Consider the following 24,164-nt stretch of genomic DNA (forward strand, 5'->3'; position numbering starts at 1 on the left):
TCAAATTTCAAAAATTTCAGAAAGTCCAGTTTTAATTACTTTGAACTGTGAAAAAGCTCGTACGTACATGTAGAGCCTAATGTCAGTGTAAATAATCTGGCCGCTAACGACACCTACGTGCTCAGGAGTTACGATAAGTTGTTGTAAAAGGAAACTAAGTTAAATTAAACTACAAGTATCGAAATCTATCGTCCGATTATGAGAGTTAATAACCGTGAGAATAGAATCTCTTTTATTATTCTACAGTTTGTTTTAAAAGCTAATGTGTCACATAAATCGAGGGCTTCCTAATCTCGGCTAATCTTTCGTCAAACTTATCTACATGACGTGTTCATATTGCGGATTTGAGAATTCCTACGCCTGTAGACATTTCAATTTTCTCCGAAAAATCAACGACACCTGTCATCGATCGTGTAGAAGTGTTCGCGAGTGCATCGGAAGGAAGAAGGTAGATGCGGTTCCGTCAGCGGTCTTCCGGAAATCTCAGTGCACGTTACGCAGGCGTAAATGCCGGTGTTTGTATTGTGATTCAAATAGCAAGGCTAGTAAAAAAAACCGGGTGCTAATGTTAGATCATAAATCTTACCGCGAATTAACCTATTTTTATTGATAAAACTGATATTACGTACATATACGTATATGAATAATTTATATATTAACATTCTTGTATCGATACATTTCTTGAATAGAATTTTCGTATTAAAGTCGGTGTAATCCTATTTTTGACTGATTAATAAAATTTTCATTATATTACTATTCATTATAATTATTCTCTTGTGTTGGTACATTTAATAATCGAACTCTTCATATCAGTATCACACCAATATCATGACGTTCGTTTTATTATTAATCCTATTCGTAAATCATTGATAAATCTGCTATGCTATTTATATCGTTATATGAATTCCCTTGGGATAGTGTTTATCGTTTCTCTAGATACAATCTGGAGCGCAATTTATATGTAAAATTTAATTTTATTATTATAACTAATTTTCTTGCGCTGTCAGCAACTTCGTTATTAGTCTCGTTATCAGTGCTATTGGCAAATCATTGGCAAAATATTTTCTGTTCTTCACATTATTATTATCCGTGTCTGTAAAAATGATTCTCTCGTTGATACGTCCTAAATAAAATCTTAATACAACTGTCGAATAGTCGATTCATGTTTTTCTTAAAATACATACGATACGAACGATCTGCTAAATTTTACGAAGAAGCTTCCTAATTTCAATGGAACAAAGACGTAAAGAAACAAGATCTCTCGTGTGAATGAAAATTAAATATAAATTCGAAGCATCGGCTGCAGTGATTTTTTCAAGCGGAGCTTGCACCATATATTACCAAGATTCGCGGCAGAATAATACGTATGTACGAAAGCAGACGGTGCAGAAAATTGACGTCAAAGCGGTCAATAATTTCGCAACGGAACCCGAAAGGCTAGTCTGAGATGATATGCATAAAAACTAGTGAATGAAGTCTCAACTTAACGTACGCATACTATACGTCGACGCTAATCCTACGTAATTCATCAAACATATGCCATATATGGCGATACTATTATTAGCAGGTCGGTCGGATTTGTCTGACTAAAATTGGATCTTCTCACATCAGATTAGACTAACGCCATACGGTATTCCGGGTATGATTGCGTACATCAGTATCCAGGGCAAACAAACAATACTGCGTACAGTAGGAACATTTGCGTACGAACATTTCAAGTCGTCGTCCATTATCAGAAATTTCGAACAAGTTATATAAATTAGGAGAGATTACATATTTCCAAACTCGTTTTTTTACGATTCAAATTAATACGATAATTACTGTACAGCTAGCGACACAAATGACTTTGTACTTTCAGCTTATCAAGCACTTATTGAATCAAATGTAATCTCGGAATGTAGATTGTTCGTTTTGTATGTCATCAATGATTAATAAGACTGTAAGTTAATTTGGAAATTCTTTTAACCTGTGCGATGATTTTCCTTTTTTATAATAATTTTATCATTATTATAGATAGGAATTGTGAATTCTGTTATTATTTTTTTTCTTTGACATTTTCTCGTGCTTGTACGTCTTATCCCATGCAATATGTTCAATTTTTATTAAAACATAATTGATTTATTTAAAAAAAAGTGATCACATAAGCGTTTGATATATCATTAGGCTGAATATGTTTATTTAATTTCATATAGAAAGTATCGATACTTTGATACTGACAATTGTTACATTGGAAAAATTGTTCTAAAAATAAACCATTACATGGGAACGTTTACGTGTGTATGGAAATAGTAATGAATATCGGTAAAAACTTTTCCATCCTTCGTGCACTCCTGATACTGAACCTGTTATTCAGGGTACTTTTCTAGTCGATAAAGGACTCTGAAGGGCTTAAAGAAAAATGATAGCAAAAGATTTCAGTAGAAAACCTGACAGGTACCAAATATAAGAATCTACTATAATATTTTATATCGCCAAAAATTAAATACGTATAAAAGACAAAGGAAATATTAAAAATAATGTATTACACTAATTTAATTAATTCTCGTGAATCATTTGTATTATTGCTAATAATATAATATTAATTACGATAATTATGATAATTATAAATACGAAATTATAACTTGCTCCAAATAAAATTAATTAATTAAATATTTATTATAGGAAATTGAAAATAGGAAAAAATTGTAATGTGTGTAGCTATGTTATATAAATTTTTTGTATATTAATTAAACATTCTTCGTAACAACAGTTACATGGTAAATCACAGGGAATCACAAAATATCGAGAAAATTATTTAACAGCTTATATTTAATCGATACATTACTCAACCGTTTCATGAATCGAATAATAGGAACGAAAGTACATTTGAAATCTATGAATAAAGGATTAATTAATTTTTCCACAGGAATTTATTATACAAAGTTAAATTTTATCTTTTTAAGTGTCGTGCTGACCAAGGAAATTTGTTCTCATTAAGAAATTTATTGCTTTATTGTTTTTCCATGAAATTTTTATTTTATTTCCGTTTAATTACATACTTCTGTGTGGGTAACCTGCACAGCTTCACCAATTCGTTATTATCTCGCAACACACCAATACCAAGCTGCCTGGACAGTATCGATAACGATCGTCAGCTGATTAAAGGCGAATGCGCGAACGGTTCATAAAACCCTGATACAATTTATTAAAGTCTGGTGTTGCATATAAATAGGAAATTTGCAATTAAGCTGAAATGTTGTTTAAGGATACCATTGGACGGAGTCGGGAGAATAAAAGTCGAATGACTGTTCAATACAAAAACATCGGATTTATTCGAGACGATTACATAAGTATAGAAATGACAATAAATAATATATGCGATGGTAACGTGATATAATAAATAAATTGTAACGTTATGTACGCCTACGTGTACGTCAGAATAAATACACCTACTACGTATACTTGATAAAATGTAAGTGAAATCCTTAATGTTTAAATGTGCGTGTATAAAATGTTCAAGTATCACGTCGTATGAGAAATTTTAATATTAAGTACAAAAATATCTAACGTTAAAATACATATATAATACCTAAGTACCGGTTCGATACAAAACATTGATTGTCTATAATGTAAATATATTTTCGTTTTAACGCAGATAAACCCATTGTTCTCGCGCCATTCGCGCGCGCATCTTCAACGTCTCTATACGAATAATTCTTATAAATCCAAATTATAATATTGGTCCCTTGTTATTCGTGTCATTTTTAAGGACACAATGAATTATTTCGTCTGGCCCAAAATAGAATGGAAATTAAGGGAACGAAAATTGCATCGTTAAAAGTATTCCGCTCTATAAGTATCGCTAAATTCTTCCATTCGAAAGCAAGTAAGAAGCAAAGTATCGGGTAAGATAAAGTTTGTCATGTTCGCGACAAGACGAGATTCTACGGACTGGAGAGAAAAAAATAAAATAAAAATAAAAAGAAGTAATGGTATTACATCTAAATACGTATTGTACGCGTAAACGCACGTTACTTAAAAATATAGTATAATGCGCCTATGTATAAAACGTAGGAACTCTGTACGTCCGCGTACGCTCAAGATATCACAGCTAAACGACATTAAGCTTTCGTCTGCTTACGTTAAAGCTACAATAAATAAGTTTTACACGAACTGTTCTGTTCGATATTAAATCGATTACTGTCACGACCTGTTCATTTCACACACGCGTTTCGAAATCTCGATACTATCGAGTCTCGTCTCGATGTTAAACACGTGCTGTAGAACTTCGTTTATCTGGACTCATTGAAGGACAAACAATTCAATGGCAATGATATACAGGCGCATCTTTAACATTAGAACCAAATTAAAAATAGAGAAATCGGTAAGTAATATAAAATTGTCGGGTCACACGTTGACTTTCGTATTGTTCGTTCGCAAAACATGGAAAATTACTTATTACGTTTTTCTCTCTTGCAATTTTCATGCGTAAAGTAATACGATATATAAACGAATATTGTGTAAAAATTATTTGTTAATTCCGTATCATTATACGTAATGACAATCAGATCGACGATGAACGTGTTAATACAGCGTACTAATTAAAATTTCGTTCGAATAAATAACAAGGTTTAGATACAGCTTGGTAAAATCGAATAAAAAGTAAAATTCAAATAAACGAAGTTCTACTATATTCGTAATCAGCCACGATTGGTCAAGTATCAAATTATCATGTTAGAATATGCGCGCATTGCGTGCAATGCGAAGAGTTACAACAAGTTCTGCAAATATTTTTCATAGCGAACAAGCTAACTATTGAAACGATAATTTGGATTTTTCTAATTTTTAATCAACTCTCGTCGCATTTTCCACGCATCTATTACATTTTGATAATGCTAATTTTCTACTATTTTGTCTTTCCGTACACGCAATATAGTTAGAAATTTCAGGCGCGTTCATTCGCAGCGACGATCCTTTTTTAATTCGACCATCTCTTAGAAATCGAACTTTTTCTTTTATCAATGTTATTCGCTATACTAGTTATTTAAGTATGTTATTTATCATAATACTGTTCTGAAGTACACTTCGTAATACTGGTCTCTAGTATACAGCTTGATTTTCAATAACAATTTCATAGTACTGTCAAATGCACCAGTTATCGAAAACAAAATGGCGATTTTCTTTTTTTTTTCTTTTTGTAATATGATTGTTATTCTCGTCTAATTCTATCGCGAAACTCTTAACGCTACACCATCGGAACAAACTGGCAAGATCGTAAAATAGTAAGCATCTATTGAATGATCGTAACGATAAAATAAATAAGATATAGAATATATGAATGAAAATTCGAAGAAGGTGAAAATACTGGGCGTCCCGTAACTGAGGGTACTATTCGCAAGTATCAAAGTAATTTTAGATGAGAAGATAAGCCGAGAACGTAGAATACAATTGTTTCGTACGAGTTCTTTTTATTCTTTCGTAAAGTAGCATTTACTTCGTATTTTATTTAATAAAAATTTAGCACGGAAAGTAAAACTGTATACTCAAGGAACTGAAGATTATGTTCAACAATTCCCGAAGTAATAAAATTATCCATTGTTTTTTATCCTACCCGATAAAATAAATGTAAACACAGACAAATATCAGAGATCAATATTCTGAAAATCAAAATCTCGTATGGAAAATTGTTCCCGTATGTACGTACCTTATATCTACTTATATCTTTACGTAGAATCGTCTCGTTGTCAATCGTACCACCAATTACGATACACCCCATACATCTTCGTGGAAGATTGACAGGCAAATCAATTTTTACGCGATCATAAATACTAAGTGCTTAAAACATTGATCTTACCAGGTCCGATCAAATAACCGGTTTCAAAATTTAATTAAAAATTGTGCACTCATCGTTATTTCTTTTATTCGTCTAATCTTATGTAAATTCTTGTATTAACAAAAATTGAGAATTTGATTAATCGGATAATATAGGAATTTGCATAAAGTTAGATGAACAAAAGAAATAACAATGAACGTACAATTTTTAATTAAATTTTGAAACCGGTCATTTGATCGGACCTGGCAAGGTTAGCGCCAAATAAAAAAAATAATAAAAAAGAGAACTAAAGGAACTAAGGAATATTTACGCGTTTTCTATACACAATTATCTTAAATGCCATTTAAATTAATACTTGTGTGAAAATATAAAAAAAAAAAAACAAAGAAAAAATGTAACGCGATGAATATGTGTTCCAGTCACAATAATAGAGAGAGTTCTTTGCCACAAGGTGAAAGAAGTTACCTGTTAAACGTCCTTTTAAAATAATCGATAGAGTAGATCTCGTAAAAACGAAGAGAAACCTTGTGAGATGAATTTCATCACATTCCCGCGAGCTTCTTTTGTTTGTTTCTCATCAGTTTGTTCCTCGGAATACCCTTTTTTGGTCCCTGAGGCAAGGAACTATTTTGGCCAGCGCCCTTTGGATGCTTCCTAACTGGCCTTTTTTGCTTCTTAATTTTCGATATCCCTTTACCCTTTGGCCTAGATCCTTTTTTTATGTTCTTAGCTCCTGGATTCGGCCTATTAGGATCGCAAGTGCCTGGACCACGTTCGGTCGCGTTACGGAAGGCCGCCGTCCAGGCGTCTAGAAACGTCTGATATAATCTGATCACGCCCCAATCTTGTATTAACATCGATGTTGAGTCGCCTTCCTCCGCCCAATACGAACTTTCCGTCACAATCTTCGCCGTATGCGCTTCGGGAACTTGCAACCCTAAGTTTAAGATCGCAGTCTCCACTTCGCATGATACCTGGAATAAAAAATGCAAGATTGACGTGTTTATTGATGGTGATATATATTAAAGATAATGAAACGAAGGATCGCAGTATACAGCAAATTTAGTCATAATAATATCGAATCGTTTGGAAAGTTCATAGCAAAAATTAAGAAGAGTGCATTGTGTTATTGAAAAGATTTAATTTCGTTCGATGGCTTCATGACATCTTTTCTGAGAAACATTCCGTTATTTTGGCTAATAAGTTTCTTCAAGTGCTTAGAATATTTAATTTCTAGTAATCGAATCAGTTTCAGAAACGTAAAGACAAAATATCCAGAATCGAACATTTCTATTAAGATACAACATACTTTATCTGTTTTCTTTTTTTTTTTTGCCGATACCGGTCCGACGTTATCTTGTTGAAAAAACGAAGTCTTTGTAATTAATCGATACCGGATGTTTCTTTTCCGGAAATTTCCATTTTGTGATTATATCTTGTTTACTTCCATCAAAAATAAAATAATAACCGAACACGTTTCGAACTTATCGAACGATCCATTCGGTCTGTAGTAAGAATTTTATAGCAAGAAGCAAGATGAATAATGCTTTATCTTAAACATCAATCTTCGAAACATCCTATTTTTAAACATTACATTTGCAGAATTTAAATTTTTAATTTTAAGAATTTAAATATTATCTACAAAAACAAATGAATCGTTCATCGTATTTTATAGTATTTACATCGTAGTATGATATAAAGTTTCCGTACCCTGAGGATCTCATTGTACATTTGATTAATGATCTCGTTTCTGGTGTCCATCATTTTGGATCCATCGTTAATATTAGATTTCAGGTGGAAAGCTCTGAGATGATCGAACGTGATGGCGAACCTTTGTAGCGAATCGTAAAGGTGTGGAAGCGCACGCTCAGCTTTCTTTCCCTTTTCGAGACACAAAACCGTCTTGCTATACCACTCGTATTCCTTCTCCGGCAGCCATGGCATGTTGTACTGCTCCTTCAGCTCTTTGTACACCTGCGAATGAAAGTTGAGATATTGTTTTGTCTAAATATTTTTCATGTACATATTCGACGCTACAATTTGTGCGCTCGATTTCTTTGAAACTACACAAGTGCACACCGCGTCATTCTTCGTGGAACTAAGAGAGTGCAGAATTCTTCCCAAGCAGTTTGCTGAACTTTTATATCGTACCGTACGAATAATTTTGCCAGTTTAGTGTACGATCTTTCTGTTGCGAAAACAATTCTATTTAGTTTCGAACTTTTTATAAGTACGTCATATTTTTTTCGTCCGTAGATAACCAATACAACGTATAAAAATGAATATAATAATTAAATATATTTTACAAGTACTATCAAGATGTAGAAAAGAAACTCTGTGCTTGTTATTTCATGCTCTCTCTTCTTCTCTAAACGGAAGTCATCTTTATTTAGAGAAATTGGTATATCTCTAATCATGGAAATAGTCTCTACTGACTCAGACTCTAAGTTTTCAAAGTATTTTAAATACCACATGCTCAAGGTATGAACATAAAGATTTTCCATCAAGTTCAAGTACTTTCTCCGGTTGATATAAGTTTAACGCTATTTGTGTGTTAATTCCCAAATGGAACGATTTGACAAATAGTCTATAACGCTATTAATCGCGACAGGAGGCTCGCTTCGGGCGATATTGTTCCTTGAAAAATGCAATTACGCTCGTGCGTGGCACATCGTAACAAATGTAAATTACAAGCAGAACAGAAAGTAGGACTTTAGCACTAGCACAACTCGTGCGCACGTGCGAGTCTCTCTGAAAGAGCCGCCCACTCTCCTTTACCCCGACGCGACGCGGTTCAGCGATTAATTACGAATCGCGGTCAGGTCGAACGTCATGCTTTACCTTCGAGTACACCTTATGCACATCCTTCCGACGCGTTTTGTAATGATCATGGGCAACTCGAAGCTGCGTCCGCACCCTCTTCAACGTTCTATGAACGCTGTGCCTCTGTGGCATTTTTTTGAATTGCATCGCCACTGGATTACCGCAAGGTTGTAACCACCGGTCCATATTATTCGTGTTGGATACGGCGGTGCGGGGGTCGTAAATGGGTGCACCTGAAACCGTATTCAGGCCCGAACTCAGGAAGAATGCAAGGGTCGTCAAGGTAATCGTCTGTGACACCGGATCTGTAACAGAAGCAAAATTGCTAATGTCAGGAAATTATATCATATTGCATAGTGATTTCGTTGACATTGTTGTATATCAAATTCTGTAACGATATCTCGATAATTCCTATTGTTCTATCTTTCTATATTATACATTTTAACCGTGATGCTTTGAAAGTTATGTATGTACTCCTGTACCTGTGTTTTCTTTTTTTTTATTTTTACTGTATGCAGTCACTATCGTTACTGTTTACTATTTTGCCAGCCCCAAACATTTTCTATAGCAGCTATCAGTTGTTAGAAAACTTTATGTATGAGTATGTATGTACTCTTGTACCTATGTTTTCTTTTTTTCATTTTTAATGTATACATCTATCATTGCTGTCTACTATTTTACTGTCTACTATTTATTTTCTATAGCAGCTATCAGTTGTTAGAAAAATTCTAATCAATCGAAAGCGTTTACTTTCGTAAGCAAAGGGAACTTTATTTATAAAGGTTTAATCAAACGTTTCAACACTGTGGAACACATGGAATATATTAATCGTTATAACACGAGTTAACTGTATTTTAATTGAACGCGTAGTTTCCTTCATGTCGAGATAACTAGAATATACCGCAGCAATTTACAGTTTAAAGTTTAATTGTACTTAGGTCTAATTATGCTGATTATTTTGCCGTTGTGTTCACTCGATATGAAGAAACAAACGAAGAATGAGAAAATGAGTTGAGGATGCAATGAGATAATTGATATGTAAACTGGATGACTTAATTTCAATCAGAATTCAAGTAACGCGTCGCTGTCATTCACCAGCAACAGCACGATGCATTAATAAAATCGCGTATTGTTTCGATTTTGAAATACGTCACGTCGGTACGTGTAATGAAGATGGCATTGCATCAATGTCGTGCGTACACGCTTCGCCGTTTATTTCGTCTTTAAATAAAAATGACTCGAAACTCGAGTCTACGACAGATTACTTTTGTAATCGGAAACTTATTAGGGAAATAATAATTTCCATAAAACGAATTTATTCTCCCCAATCGATAATAATCCAACCGAGTTTTCAGTTAGACTGTAAATTCAGCTTAAATGATACGAGTTTTCATCGATTCTTTACGATCGTTTATACCGCGAAGAAACGAAATATAGAAATTTAATTTCTCGATTTTCTGAAGGAAATTTGCCAAGAACTTAGTTGCTGACACGAAGGATACTCTTCGGGAAAAAATGAAGAAAGCGAATAATTCCGGATTTCGGCGGTGCCGAATTTCAAGACCTCGTAAGATTCCGAATTCCAGTTTCTCGGATTTAAAGATTCCAGCCGATCGTAAGTATGAAAAAGTACGTCGATCTTTGAAGAAGTCTGTCACCGCGAGGCTGTGGAGTCAACAAAGAGAGTAGAGATCGCGATTGAAGAAAGGTCGTATGCCGTTTCACGCCCGAGGGTGTGATAGAGAGATTGCAAAGAGAGAAAGAGAGGAAAAGGGAGAATCGAGGCTCTTCCGACTTTCACAGTCGGCGTACCTACATGGATACGTAGGTACCTACCATTGCACCTACGCGCCAATTTAACAGCGACCAATCGTCGCCCCCGCAGTAGGAAATGGGTTGCAAATCGGAGAATCAGGATTTATTGCGCAATTAAACGTCCCAGCTTACGACTTCCTTCGCGATTCCATACCTTGCGAACTCACCCCGAAGGCGTGCGGATCTTTCGAACTTTTTACGAGGCCAGACCCCCGCCGGTTAATAAATTTCGCGCGAGCTTCATTATCGTTGGATTTCGTGTAAACGTAAAGGGGAGTGTCGATTAAAACTGATTTATCTGTTATATCGCGGAACGCAAACACCATTCGACCCGAAATTTGGATAATCGATGAGATGTGCTTTAACGAACTTTGCATGCGCGTAAAAATTGAAAAATGTAAGGACGTGAATGCTGAGAAAAATATCGAAGGTCGGATTTCAAGATTTTACGCGACAAAGTTTTAGAGGCAAAATTTATAAACCTGAATATTTCATTCATTTTATAAAAGATTATCGTGTGATCAAACTTATCAAGCGGTTGCACGAACAGAAAGCAATCGTAACTTATTCCGAAACGCGATAAAATATCTTATTATCTTCGGTATATGTTCGGCGCTCGTACGATGTAACGTTATAATCGATTTTAAATAAACGTAAATATTATGCTTAGACAATAGATCGTAAATATAACAAAATTATATCTCGAAGATTCTTCCGATAATTTCACTTAAAATTTCATATGGCACAAAAGTTCCCATCGTCAAATTTTTTCTAAATTATCTTTTATAGATAACACGTTATACGCTGACGCAATTTTGCGATTTGTACGTTCTATGAAGATTGTTTCTATGTTCACAGAACACGTGTAACCCGAAGATTATCCGTAGCATCCATCTCAATCGATTTGTTTCACGCCGTATTATTCGATGAAAGGTTAAACAAGTCCGATGTATCAAATTCAGCCACATGATGGATCGCATTTTCGAAATGAGACCCTGTCTCGGATTTTTCGCTGTACAGCTTATATACGACAAACGAATTTAGAATCGACGCGTTATTGAACGCGCCGACAAAGAGCCGGAGGACCACCATGGGGATAATTAACGCGCGTTAATTGCCCGTGCGTGCGCGTACATCGAAGCGCAGCACCGACGCGTGTGTTCAGACGCGAGCTGTCACGGCGATTCGATACGATCGTTCGTGCAATTCGCACGTCAGTCACGCGTGAACGAACACACGTCTTAGCGCATTGGTCAGCGAGAGCACACGTGTACCGTTCGATGATGCGCATCTCGCACCCCGAGACCCGCTTTCGTACTCCTCGATCAGAATAAGTGATTAATTGAAACCGCCTCTTGCTTTGCTTTTCCATCATAAATCAAGAGCTTTAGCGTAACTGGTTCCACAGATTCACGGCGTATTTCTCGTTATCAGTTAAATATACGTCGTTAAGGGTGGCAAGGCGTTGCTTGTTAGAGAGAAAAATCAATCCCGGAACGAATGCCAGATGATATCGCGTTAAAGCCGATATTTCACTTACAACTGCCTGGTGTCGACGCACGCGTCGCGAATCAGAAATCAACTATACGATCCACTCAATTTTCAATAGCGTCAATTTGATCGTAACAACAAGCGATATACCTTACGCTTGCAATGCACATCGAGATCTTTGTTGATAATATATCAATCGTCGAAAGCATTGAACATTATTCTATGGTCGATCTTCCGAGTAAAATCGAACCGACATTCAAACGTTAACCGTAAAGTTCTAACGAACGTGACCTCTGCGCGTATTTGAATATAGACTTAGCTTGACAATAAGTCACGATTCGATTAGCCCGTTGCGGCGAAACCGGAGGGAGCCAGTCGCACGTGTGTATCTTATCGTAAACTCACGCCTCCTCTTCTTCTCCCGGAATTGCTCTCAGCCGCTGGTTCCAGCCGAGTCGTATCGTCGGATATACACACTGCGTGGGTGTACGCAGCCGCCGTTAAAGGTGCACCCCATATTGTGTACACTTCTAACGACCATTGCTCCCAACTGTATCAATTTGCATCGCTACCCGCTCGTGTGTCCCCGTCTCAATTTCATCCCCAGTTTTTTTTTTTTTTTCATGAAATTTATTCACTTTACGCGAGTATCATCGAACGTTATAACACGGACGGTGGAAACGTATTAGGATACCTTTAACCTTCTCGATGTTGATTAAAATGAGAAACCGCTGCAGATCTTTAAAACGGGCTGTCTTATGCGCAGTGTGCGTATAGTTATTTAGTTCCTGGTTAATATAAGATATCGAGAGCAAAAAATGAACTAATGCGAGTTTACGGGTTTGATTTATTCCAGTAAGCTGTATTAATTGTACGAAAGTGGAGAAATTCACGTTTTCCAAATCGTGCGTAGATAACGAAACCGGTTGTCAATATTTTGTGCTCACGTTTATTTCAGATACTAAATTATTCGGTTTATTGAGTATTACGGTTAGTCCACTTTTGTTCTCGATACTTCGTACGTATTTATTTCTCGTATGGTAGATTTTAAAACAGGAAACATATCGTTATCTGTGTCGTTTTATATAATTATAAGTTTTAACGATTTATAGTCTGCAGCGTGCTTGTACAACGTACGCGCATAGTGACAGAGCTAATTTCAAGATCACCTTGTAGCTCTAATCAAGCAATTCAAAGCGAATTCAATATTACACGCAACGTACCTGCATACATGCAAATCAGAATTTCAAAGATCCGATACTTAACTGCCATCTTCTATATAACATACGAAAATATATCTTGGAATAACGAATGGTTAATAAAACAATTATTAATCAACATCGGAAAGATGATAATTGTCGTAAAGATGAAAGGCCTAACGATCGTTTTAGTGGCTGCGGATGATCGAGTCGATGAGACGATACGCCTGTTTCTCGGGTCAATCGTGTACTTGAAAATCGGAACAGAATTTCAGATCGCAATCTTCACAGGTTATAATAACGGTGCTATCTGGACATCATCCCGTTTCAATGATCCGCATTCCGGGCAATGTCGTGTTCGGAAGATTGCTTACTCCGCTGTTTAATACGTACGTTCGAGGTCTGTCGATCGGTTCTCAAAGTGGAATCGCCGCCATTCTCGCGATGGATTCCCTGGATGCCAGTAGTCGGCCGATCGGTCGGCCCTCCGGTGATTTGGAGAAAAGAGGCGGAGAAGAGGGTGGAGGGTGGAGAGGCCTTTTTTTCCCGCGGAGCTGAGGATGAAGATTGTTGGTTTTGCTATACCGGTACCGCAGTGGTGAATGCCCCACGGCGGCAAAAGGCGGTTGCTGCTTTCTGAGAACGGGTCGGAGTTGGCCGCACCGGGAGCGGTGATTGCGTGGTGATTAGCCTCCACCTTCGCCTCTCTTTGGACCGACTCGAACGAGGGAGAAAGGAGTAAAAGAGAAAGACAAGCAAACAGAGAGTCCACGTACTGTCCAGCCGGAAAGAGAGGCAGATCGTGTTGAAAGAAGGAACGCAATATCATTGCCAGGCACGAATGTGGGAGCGAGTTGCTCGATACAAAGCGTTCGAGAGTATTTCGCGTACGAGTCTGTAAAGTAACGCGACGGGACCTGGAAGATAAGTATGTGCTCCGTCACACGTACGCGTCACCGGGAATCGCGTGTGCGAGGCGAACGCGTCGCAGCAGACATTAATAAATGTGAGTTGCACCTTCGCAAACGAAAGAGACGGAATTGTAGCGTGAACTGTGGTTTCGTTGTTGGACACGATTTCTACTTCGCTTGGTAAAACATCTGTAGATTATTTGTAAGGAAAACAGCGGACGTATCGTATTTGTACAATTTTTTCATTGTATCTGAGTAAAAAGAAGCAACATCATTGCAGAAAAGTATATGTTTAGAAAATAATAAGTATGTTCGATACTAACCAAGGTTAAGGTCAGGTTCGATGCAAACATGTTTGTAACATTTTTAGAAGATAATGTTTTATCAGATAATTTTCTTCTAAACAAGCGTAAATGTTTCAACCAATTTTCTAATCATCGCAAAGTCGAATATTATTTCATATCGATAAATTATTTAATAAAATATTGCTACTATTAACACCATATCCATAAATATTTTACGCTTTGATAGATTATTCTGATCGATATATCTAACGTATTGATTTCCTCCATCTTCAGTTTCAGAGATACGATACGTGTAACGTCAGATCGAATGGACAATCGAATTATTGGCAAGCGCGTATATGCCGAAGCATGTCAATACATTTCGTTAGTGCGGTGTCATTCAAAATGGTAAGTGGGACGCGTTTCTGCATCTCTCCTTCTACACCTCCTCTCTCAATCTCTTCATACATACTCCTTGCACGCGCGTACACGCATGTATGCAGATATCGTGTTTGTACACCGAAGGTGTACCATCCTCATCCGCACCTACGACAACAATATCGCGTACTATGCGCGAATACACGGTGGGCACCATAGGAAGAGGCAGGTTATGCACGGCACGCAACATTTAATACGATACGCACGCGGAGGGTCGTCGAGAATAGTCTGCAGAGGCGTCGAGCTTTCTCCTCGCGTTCAATCTCGAAACCATACGATATCATGTATATCCATTAACTTCTACCATCAGCTCATAATCCTTCCTGGATTGTGAATACGAAAGATGCGTTTCATTTAACAATCCCTCTGCGAAGAAAATGAAACTCAAGGTTCCTCCCTCGCTATTGAAACTACACGCGATACGCGTGTTTTCACAATGAGGAAGGAAAATCAGGTCAAGCCGTATCGCAAATGGTGTCTCCGCCAATGGAACCTGACGTCACGGATGCGCCAGACAGATTAGCGGGCCGCAGGAAGATTTGCATTTTGTCTGGTGGAACCAGCTCGCGTTGGATATTCCCCGTCGGAGGACGACCCCACCCATAAACTGTGCGCGATGCTGAGGGATTTTAAGTTGCCAGGGTTGCGCGTTAAACTCCATCCTTCGCCTCTCACCAATTCCGCCACCGTCCACTCTTTTTCTTCCACCTTTCTTCTCTTCCCCTACTTGCTAGCTGTCGTTCTTTTCTTCTCTTTGCGCATGTGTTCTCCTTCGTCGTCGTCGTTGTCGTCGTCGTTGTCGTCGTTGTCGTCGTTGCCGTCGTCGTCGTCATGTTCTCGTACTCGTTCGTTTTTGACGGACTCAGACCGACTGTCTGTATGTATAGCGCGTTCATCGCTGTCTTACGCGCATCGTCCAAGGTATCCCTGCGAAAACAGCAACACTGTGCAACCGTTCACGTACACACGGCGAAGGTGCTTTACGGTATTACGACGATATGGATCACTGATGTCATACTGACGTCACCCATCGTTTATATCCAGAGGTGACAGCCTACCGTTGGCATCGGTGCAAGAGTTGATCGGGAACGACGTTTCACGACCGCATCGCGGCGAGAGGGGGAGAAGCTCAGAGCGCTGGAATGCACGCGATCGGCTACTACGGCGTTCAATGTCATCGTCGATTACATTATCTCGAATCCTCGGCCGGCGATAGGCCGCACACGCGTGCGCACACGTGCGTAAGAAAGCGCTCGCGGAGGCCGATTCTATGTGCGTGAATTGCGGTCGATGGTATCGCGACTCTCTCGCGTCCTCCTGCCTCCTTTCTTTTTCGAACGATGCAATTGCGCGACCCACCGTCTCCCCTTTTTTCCATTGAAAGATTGCGCGTGGCTCGGCGTTTCGCCAGATCCTCGTCCGTACACCAACGTCCAAATCGTCTATTCATGAACCTATAGCTTCTGCCGATGCAGCAGAGAAACGGGAAACTAACTCGATAGATAATGCATGTAATGCTGCCCGCGATAGGTTCAGCAAACGTATGTAGTAATGTATATAAAGTTATCGAAAATTGAAAACGATCGAACGAGATATCACAGAGGAAATTACACTGGGAATCAACGCCTTTTATTGCCGATATTCGCTGCTATCGCGCAAAGGATCTGTTATGGATATTTACGATCGGATGTGTTGTCGTGGCGTTACACAGTGAAAAAATAGATTATGCAAACGATTGTGAAATTGCCTGCGGTTCGGCGCGATAAAACGGAATAAAAGAAACATTGTGATTAATGGGCAATAATATGCATTATTCATTGCGCGAATTCTTGTCAGTCTAGTTCTCAGCGGACGACTGATCTTTCTTGGAACATTCCGAGAGAAAGATGCAGGGAAAAATATTTTCCACGCCCGTGTTCATTCACGCTTAGACACGTTAGTCCTTGCACATTTATGAGCTACAGCCAGTAGAGGTAGCGCCGATGGTAGAATATAATGGAAGGAATTTCACGTTATGTTTGAAAGCGAATTCGCTGTTATTTTTTAATTTCCGTTTGGCTGTTAGATCTACGATAAAATGGTGTACAATGGAAAGGAATTGGTCGTTTTGTTTGGTCATGACCGAGGGTAATTCGCTGTTTGTCGTATGTTCGATTTCGCGACGAGTCTTTACGACCAACGTCGTAAAGTTTCATTCACACCAAACTCGGAGGATTATATCTTGCGAATGGAACATTCGTGGACGGTCATCGCTTAATCTAATCAGAACGAAGGTATTTGGTAAGACCGAGCATGTTTTCATCGGCGTTATATTTCACCGGTGTCGGAAGTAATTTATAGCCTTTGTGTAGGAAACTCGAACGAATTAAGTACACGAGGTTGACAAGATTATTTTTATGATATTTCGATACACGACTTTTCATAAAATTACAATTTCCGTTCCGTACAAGGAAAAAGCTTTATGAATCGCGATACAAAGAACGCTACGTAAGCTCTTAATCATCTGTCGTACTCGAATCTCTACGTATGTTTAGACTTCACTTTTATATATTATACGGACAAATAAGGATAGTTTAAAGAAAATCTTTAATTTAAAATTAAACTATAAGAAATTACGTACCAAATTCACAGGTGAGATACACAGCAAGTCATTGATAATGAGATATATCGTCAAACAATTTCAAGTCAAAACTGTCTTCGATTTTGGAGTTAGATATATAGTTTAGTTATCCAACTTAATATACATTGCGTATGTTTAGAAATACAAAACACAAGTAGAAACAAAAGTCGAGTCGAAATTTACAGTTAATACATGTGTGCTGGTTTGATTTTCAAAATCATTTTTCTTAAAAACGAAGTCTTATACATAAAGACCCTATTCTATATTTTCCATTTATTTTTCCACAAGGAGCCACTCCCTACTCGATTGTATCGAAAATTCCTACCACACCCTATATATATATCCAAAAAAATGTCTACATGTGTTCAACTACTTTTGCGAGCCTCTGAGTTTGCCATAATATGAACGTGTCGAATTGCTTATGGACAGTAGGATATTTATATGCATTTTAAGAATTTTCTTAAACACGATCGCGCTTATCCTTCAGAGTTTCTCGCAGCTTTTTTACGAGTATAAAGACGTACGGCCGTAATAAACGCACCGATATCTTACCGCAAGGCAACAGTGTTATCCGATTAAGCAAAATTCTCGAACGCGAAACCGTAAAATTGCGCAGCTCGTGTCACATTAAAGAAAGCAGAGAGTTTTGTGTGACTAACGGCGGGCGGTCTTCTTCGTCTTGGAGGGACATAAAATCAAACTTTCGCGCCGCAGCTTATACGACCCTTTATGAGGATCTGGCGTGCAAAGCATATACAGAGATGTCAGCAGGACTTTTAGATGGAACTGGGTACGCGTACCACGCCTCGACGTCCTTTTAGGATCTTTACGATTTTCACGCATTGTCGAACGCGCCGAGCCGATAACGACCTCGACCTCGAGGTCATAAAGTCGGCCGACTCTGTCACGATGTGTCATCGCGTCATTCTTTTTAATGCTCATCGCACGTCTTTCGTCCAATGATTAAAATACGAGACATCTATGGAAAGCTTGGTTAATTTTTTTTTTTTATGGAGTTTATGTTCTCGGATGGTGACTACGCATATTTAATGAAAATAGAGGGTGTCTGAAAAATCATGATACAACCGGCAAAGGAATAATTCTTCGTGGAAGAAATAAATCGATAATAGAGAATAGAATAGAATCTATGCGCTCTTTGGTTCTCGATAAAATCAAATTGGAAAATTTGTTTCGGTACATGTGATCTTGACTAATTACACGGCACTAATAATTATCTATTTCTTTTAAACCGCTGCATATTTTTTAATTTTTTTATCGCACCATGATCGCCAGGAGTTCTGTTACATAAATGTAATTAGGTTTGCTAGGATATTGAAATATCGCAATCATATCGTATTAAATATAATCAATTCACTCATTATACAAATTATATCGCTCGTAGCGTTGCGTGTAGATAGAGTTGTGGATAGAAGTAGATGTAGGTCAATATTTTAAGCTGACCTCTTAAACTAATCACGTCATAACATTTGCTACTTTGCAAGAAACTTTGTTTGACATTAACCCTTTCAACACCCTATCGACACCTACACACATTAAGCAAAATCCATTCTCTTGACCTATAAGCGCATATGTACACCAGAAAAAAACTATTACTATGGCCTATGAATGTTCGCATCAACGATAACATATCTTAGTTATGTCATTACAACAGCAATGTGAAGTTCATTAAAGTTCAAAGAATGTCATCTTGTTCTATTACGATACTGCTGTAAATGTAATTACAGCTTCTTCTTTTTCTTATCATTAAGAATATGTCACATCAACTTACGACTATTGATGAAATAGTATATTATGACTTATGTTGAAATCTGTTTTAACAATAACGACATAATATTATATAAATCATGATTGCAGAATAAATTTCACATTAGGAGTATTATAATACAACTCAAAATAGGAATTGCCATCAATGTTAAGAATAAATGTGAATTTATCGAACTAAATGAGAATATCATAGTGTTTTCATATTAGATCGACGTTTTTCATCGTACGAATTTCGCATTTTCCTGCAATGTTCTTACAAAGTTACAACGATTCAAGACTTGTTTCCTTTAAAATCGTGATTCTCGCATTGTTATTGCTGTAACAAATGAGCGATATGCAAGTACGTAGAAATTGAAACGCGATAGAGTAACGAGCACGTGGTGGCGAGTGTGTAAACGTGACTGAGCGGCATGTCCGCGGCAAAACGTTCGTGTGATTCTTGCGTGCACGGCTCGTTGCAAAAGGAACGAGCAGCGGTGGCCGTTGGTGTGTCGCGGCGATCATTGAACCGACTTTGCAACAATCGCACTGAATCAAAGAGTTGTCGGTGGTCAGGAACAAACTCGCTCGCTCCACCCACGATACTCGCGCGTCTGAAAGAGTCTTCCAATGCGTATCCATTGTTCGACGTCTGTGTTTTTTTGTCAAGGTCGCGCGAGAACGATCAGGACCATCGATCGATCTGGCCATCGTGCACGTTCGATCGTTTAGACAAACGTCGAAGCAACATTTTGTACAACAGAGATGTTTATCCGAGGGAATTAATTAATGGAATCCGTCAGAGCCGAGGGGCTAGTTACCAGATTGAATTTTCACCGGGACGAGATAAACCGGCTTTATTGCTTGAGATAAAATCGATCGATTTACTTTAATTTGCAAATATCCTGTTCGCTGCAACGTTTTTGCAAGCGGACCGCGAAAAATCGTATTTTAACGGGTGACAAACTGGAACAGAGGGAGAAGACTTTTCTGACCTCATCTGAATATTTTCAGCACGTGCAGTAGATAATTAAAGCGAACACGTCATATCCTTGGATATTTCGAATGTTTCACGAGTATTACATAACGACATGTACTGGTATAAGTACATGCTAAATAGGCACACCTATAAGTGTCGTTATGATTGGTAATAATTCAAACGACACGTGCGATTATCGCAAAAAAGAAATTGCTTTTCATGTCGATTCTCGTTTAAAAAACGCGATTATATCGGATTTTTTTTGTAACGCTCGGTTAATTGCCCGACTCGCCGAAGCGTGGATATTTCTTCTCGTGAGAAATGGTAAACAGGTCGCGTATACGAATCACACATGGATCGCTATCGGTTTTGATCGGATCATATGCCGCGTGCGTGTACCTCTTGGATAGATCTTTCTCGTACAGACCGATAGCCGTGTATCATTGTGTATCAAGCATCTCTATATTATAGCAGAAAGCGATCCGCGCATGCTGCACTCGCGGCGTAGACATCGCAACCCTGTACTTCGACATGAATGAACGCATCGCTCATTGCGCTCACAGGGCCCCGAAGGTAAAGAATAGCAATCAGCCGCACGATGGATGGCGTCAGGTGGCGAAAGATCGTAGATGGCCGCGTGTCTTCGGACGGTCGTACGACCATTGCTTATTGCACGTTTCGTAATTGGCCTGACTTCAGAATCAACACACCCCGGGCTATCGCCGGTGCTCTCTTCGTATCGTCAAACTCCGCTACGACCAATTATATGCTCGCCACGGTCGATCCTTTTCACCAGCTCCAACGTGGAACGTTAGGAGTCCTCGTTCAAACATTGCGTTCGAACGTTATGCTTTGCTATGTGCACGCCAATCTTTATATAAATCATTGTTAATATAAATCTATTTATCTATTAATCTATTTATCAGCTAATTAACAAATTTTACGAGCATAAAGAACTTGTATTTTCCTAATTCTAAAACTACAATTAACTCATCCCTTTCTAAACATAATAAATTAGCATGTATGTATAAGTATGTTTTTCATATTATCGCTGGACCACCTATAGCGTAGAAGCGTATCTTTTTTATATTTTTATTAAATATTGTTGAAATATTTTTACAAATACTCGATGTTCCTATAAAAAATACATTTAATATTACTTGAAATCGAGCCAGTGAGTATATTTCATAACACACATTTTAAGAATCTTTAACTTCTGCTATAAAAGAATCATTGAAAACATTGGTAAAAATATTCGTAACAAGATATCAATATCTTGCGTGATATATTAAAAGATGGTACAAAAATACTGAAAATCTTTTCCAACGATTTATAGCGATTTTTCAAAAGCGTAATTTCAATTTTCGAATCCAAGAAGTTTCACTAAACAGAGCAACTTTCGTACGTGACAGATATGATTTCTTCGTGATTAGACATCCAACAAATATTCTATATCTTTTTGTTTTCGTTTGATGAATGATAGATTCGTAACTACTGCGAAAAATTATAAGGTTCGACGTGGTACGTGATGCACGCCTCCTGAGACATGATAAATGCAGATTCTTTGCAGTTGTGAGTATGGAAAATGTCGGTATTTAAAATATGGACATGCGTTATTTTACAAGCGTCGTGCCAGTTTGCGGAAGTAAAAGCATTTCCATGGCATACGATTTGCTTGAAGCCCTGTAATTGCCATCGTAGGTGGTGGAACGGAAGAGTGTTCACCAAGGCCTCGTAAAGCTCGATTTGCTACGTAGCGTGTAATTTAAACATTGCCTCACTTCTGCGCAGTACAATGCCACCCGTACTCTGAACTTTCAAATCTTTACGTACGAATCGAGAAATTTTGTTCAAGTGGAATTAGATATTTCATAAAAATAGAAATTTTCTGATATCTTGATTATTTCGGTATTAAATATCTTATTGATACTGTATCGAATATGTAAACAAACATCGGTTAGCTTCACGTACTAGAATACATTTTAAAAATCATAAATCATTAGACCATGGATATTTATGCAAATTCATATTTTTCATGAATATGCATTTTTTAAGATTACGATTAAAACAAATTGAGCTTAAGAAAAGATTTGTTTCATTTGCTGATTGCAACCATTATAACGACTATATTATAACGACTACAATATTTCAGGTATTTTATATATTCTTGCACTTCAAAAAATTGCCCATAAATCCACAAAAATCCACAGGCACAATACTAAAAAGAAATTCTAATGACATAAAATTCAAGTTCTTTAAGCATTACAATATTTAATGCATGTTATATTGTTTATCTTATGTTAAATCTGCCTCTTTCTTTATACCATACAAGCAATTTTAAAAAGTTCGAAGAACAAGTACTTTAATTATAAATTTAATTAGGGCTGACGAAAAACGTTAATTATGGCAATAAAACAAAATGCATGAGCCATAAAAAATTAAACGTTGCTTATCATGTTCTCATATAAATAACAATGTTATTTCTCATGTAAAGTGGGGCCCGGTACGCGCCTTAAACCAATATGAAATAATTACCGATGCTTAACGTATTCGTAAATCCTTGCAATTAGCGGTTCATTAGGGATAACGAAACCGCGGTAAATTTCCAATTGCAATAGCCGAAGCACAGTGACCAAATTCGCCGATAATCGCAAGTAAATACCGTAAAAGAGTTAAATGGAGATATGAATGACAAAATTATCGGACAAATGCGACAACTTTAAATGTTTGTTAAATCTTCGTTTGATAGCGACGATTCAGCTGTTCTTATTAACTTTTGTACTTTCAAGTGAGATACGGACATGCTTTTAAAGAGGATTTCACATTTCGGGATGGCTTTTATGTCTGATAAGTTATATCGCTAACTGTCTGCTTATCTCTTATTTGCTTGTCATGCGAACAGAAATGCCAGCTTTTTGCGATACTGTAATTATACCGATGAAAATATGAAATTTGTTAGAAAGTGTATCAGTGTACATAGTGCACAATCGTATAAACAGTATATATATGATTTATTATTATACTATACTTGAAGGTATTTATTTGAAATAAAATGATTATTTTATCCACATTTCGAATCATATAATCATTTGATTTTTTCGGAAAAAATGTCAATAATAAGTAATCGTTTCCACGTATGACATAAAACGACTAATTTCAAATAAATTCAATAAATTTTAAATACATTAATTTGTATCAAATTTCTTAAATCTTAGTCAGTAAATATTTCTATGTTTGTGGATATATCAGTTTAAAAATTCTCTCTCGTATGAATTATTTTTAACACTTACGTGTACAAAAACAACCTTCTTAAGATTCGTAAAATATGAATCACTGAGAATACAAATAAAGTGAAATTCGCGCACAGTTTCATCGGCCAGCTGCCATTAGTTAAAGTAAGAAGTCTTCGGACTTTTATGTAGTTTTGCCATAACCTGGCACGATTTACACCGAAAAAGAGTCAGAATGTGACAGATATCGTACAGAAATACGTAGTTCCGGTGTTTTGCGAAATACAAGATGGTGGTAACGCAGCCGCTGGTGATAAGCCGACGGGCAGATTGATATTATCGATTTGCCCATAAATCTTGGAACAATGACTCGAGATCGCCCTTGTTTCAACATCGTTCGTGTATCTCTTGAGGCAGAAGGAGATCGAACCGGTGGCCGATAGTCGGTAGTCAGACAGGCGAACCCGTCAGAAAACCAGACAAGAATGCATGAAACTGAATTTATCTTGAACCCGGTTTGCTCGCAGGCTCTTTTATTCTTTTTATCTTTTTCTCTTTCTCTCTCACCGACCAAGGCTCACGTCGTCGCGCTGTTAGTAAGTGAGCGCACGATTAACAAATTGGTAGAAAAAGTAACTCCGAAGACTCGAGAAAATCGACGCACGATGACATACTGGCGACATATGTACGTTACGCCTGCGTATCTTGTCAATTGAATGCACGTCTACTACCGCCTACCACGTTCGGTTTGTCACGTCTTGAGTAATTTTATATGTGAAGCAACGAAAAAGTTGCTAT

The 24,164-nt window shown here is 37.5% G+C and overlaps 2 protein-coding genes across 2 annotated transcripts in view; one reads left to right on the forward strand and one right to left on the reverse strand.

The window, feature by feature from the left end:
* The window catches only part of LOC117159026 (A-type potassium channel modulatory protein KCNIP1), a 434,143-nt gene that overhangs the window by 41,262 nt on the left and 368,717 nt on the right, over window positions 1–24,164 (forward strand). The window contains exon 2 of the mRNA XM_076620081.1: window positions 14,630–14,743. The gene's annotated coding sequence lies outside the window, so the exon portion shown is untranslated. The remainder of the gene's footprint in view (window positions 1–14,629; window positions 14,744–24,164) is intronic.
* LOC117159060 (uncharacterized) overlaps window positions 3,294–24,164 on the reverse strand; it is a 33,107-nt gene continuing 12,236 nt past the window's right edge. Inside the window, 4 exon segments of the mRNA XM_033338572.2 lie at window positions 3,294–6,367; window positions 6,370–6,786; window positions 7,523–7,786; window positions 8,654–8,940. Coding sequence (XP_033194463.2) covers window positions 6,293–6,367; window positions 6,370–6,786; window positions 7,523–7,786; window positions 8,654–8,940 — 1,043 coding nt within the window. The 3' untranslated portion in view covers window positions 3,294–6,292.

Source organism: Bombus vancouverensis, chromosome 7 (genome assembly GCF_051014615.1).
Source record: "Bombus vancouverensis nearcticus chromosome 7, iyBomVanc1_principal, whole genome shotgun sequence".
NCBI lineage: Eukaryota > Metazoa > Arthropoda > Insecta > Hymenoptera > Apidae > Bombus > Bombus vancouverensis.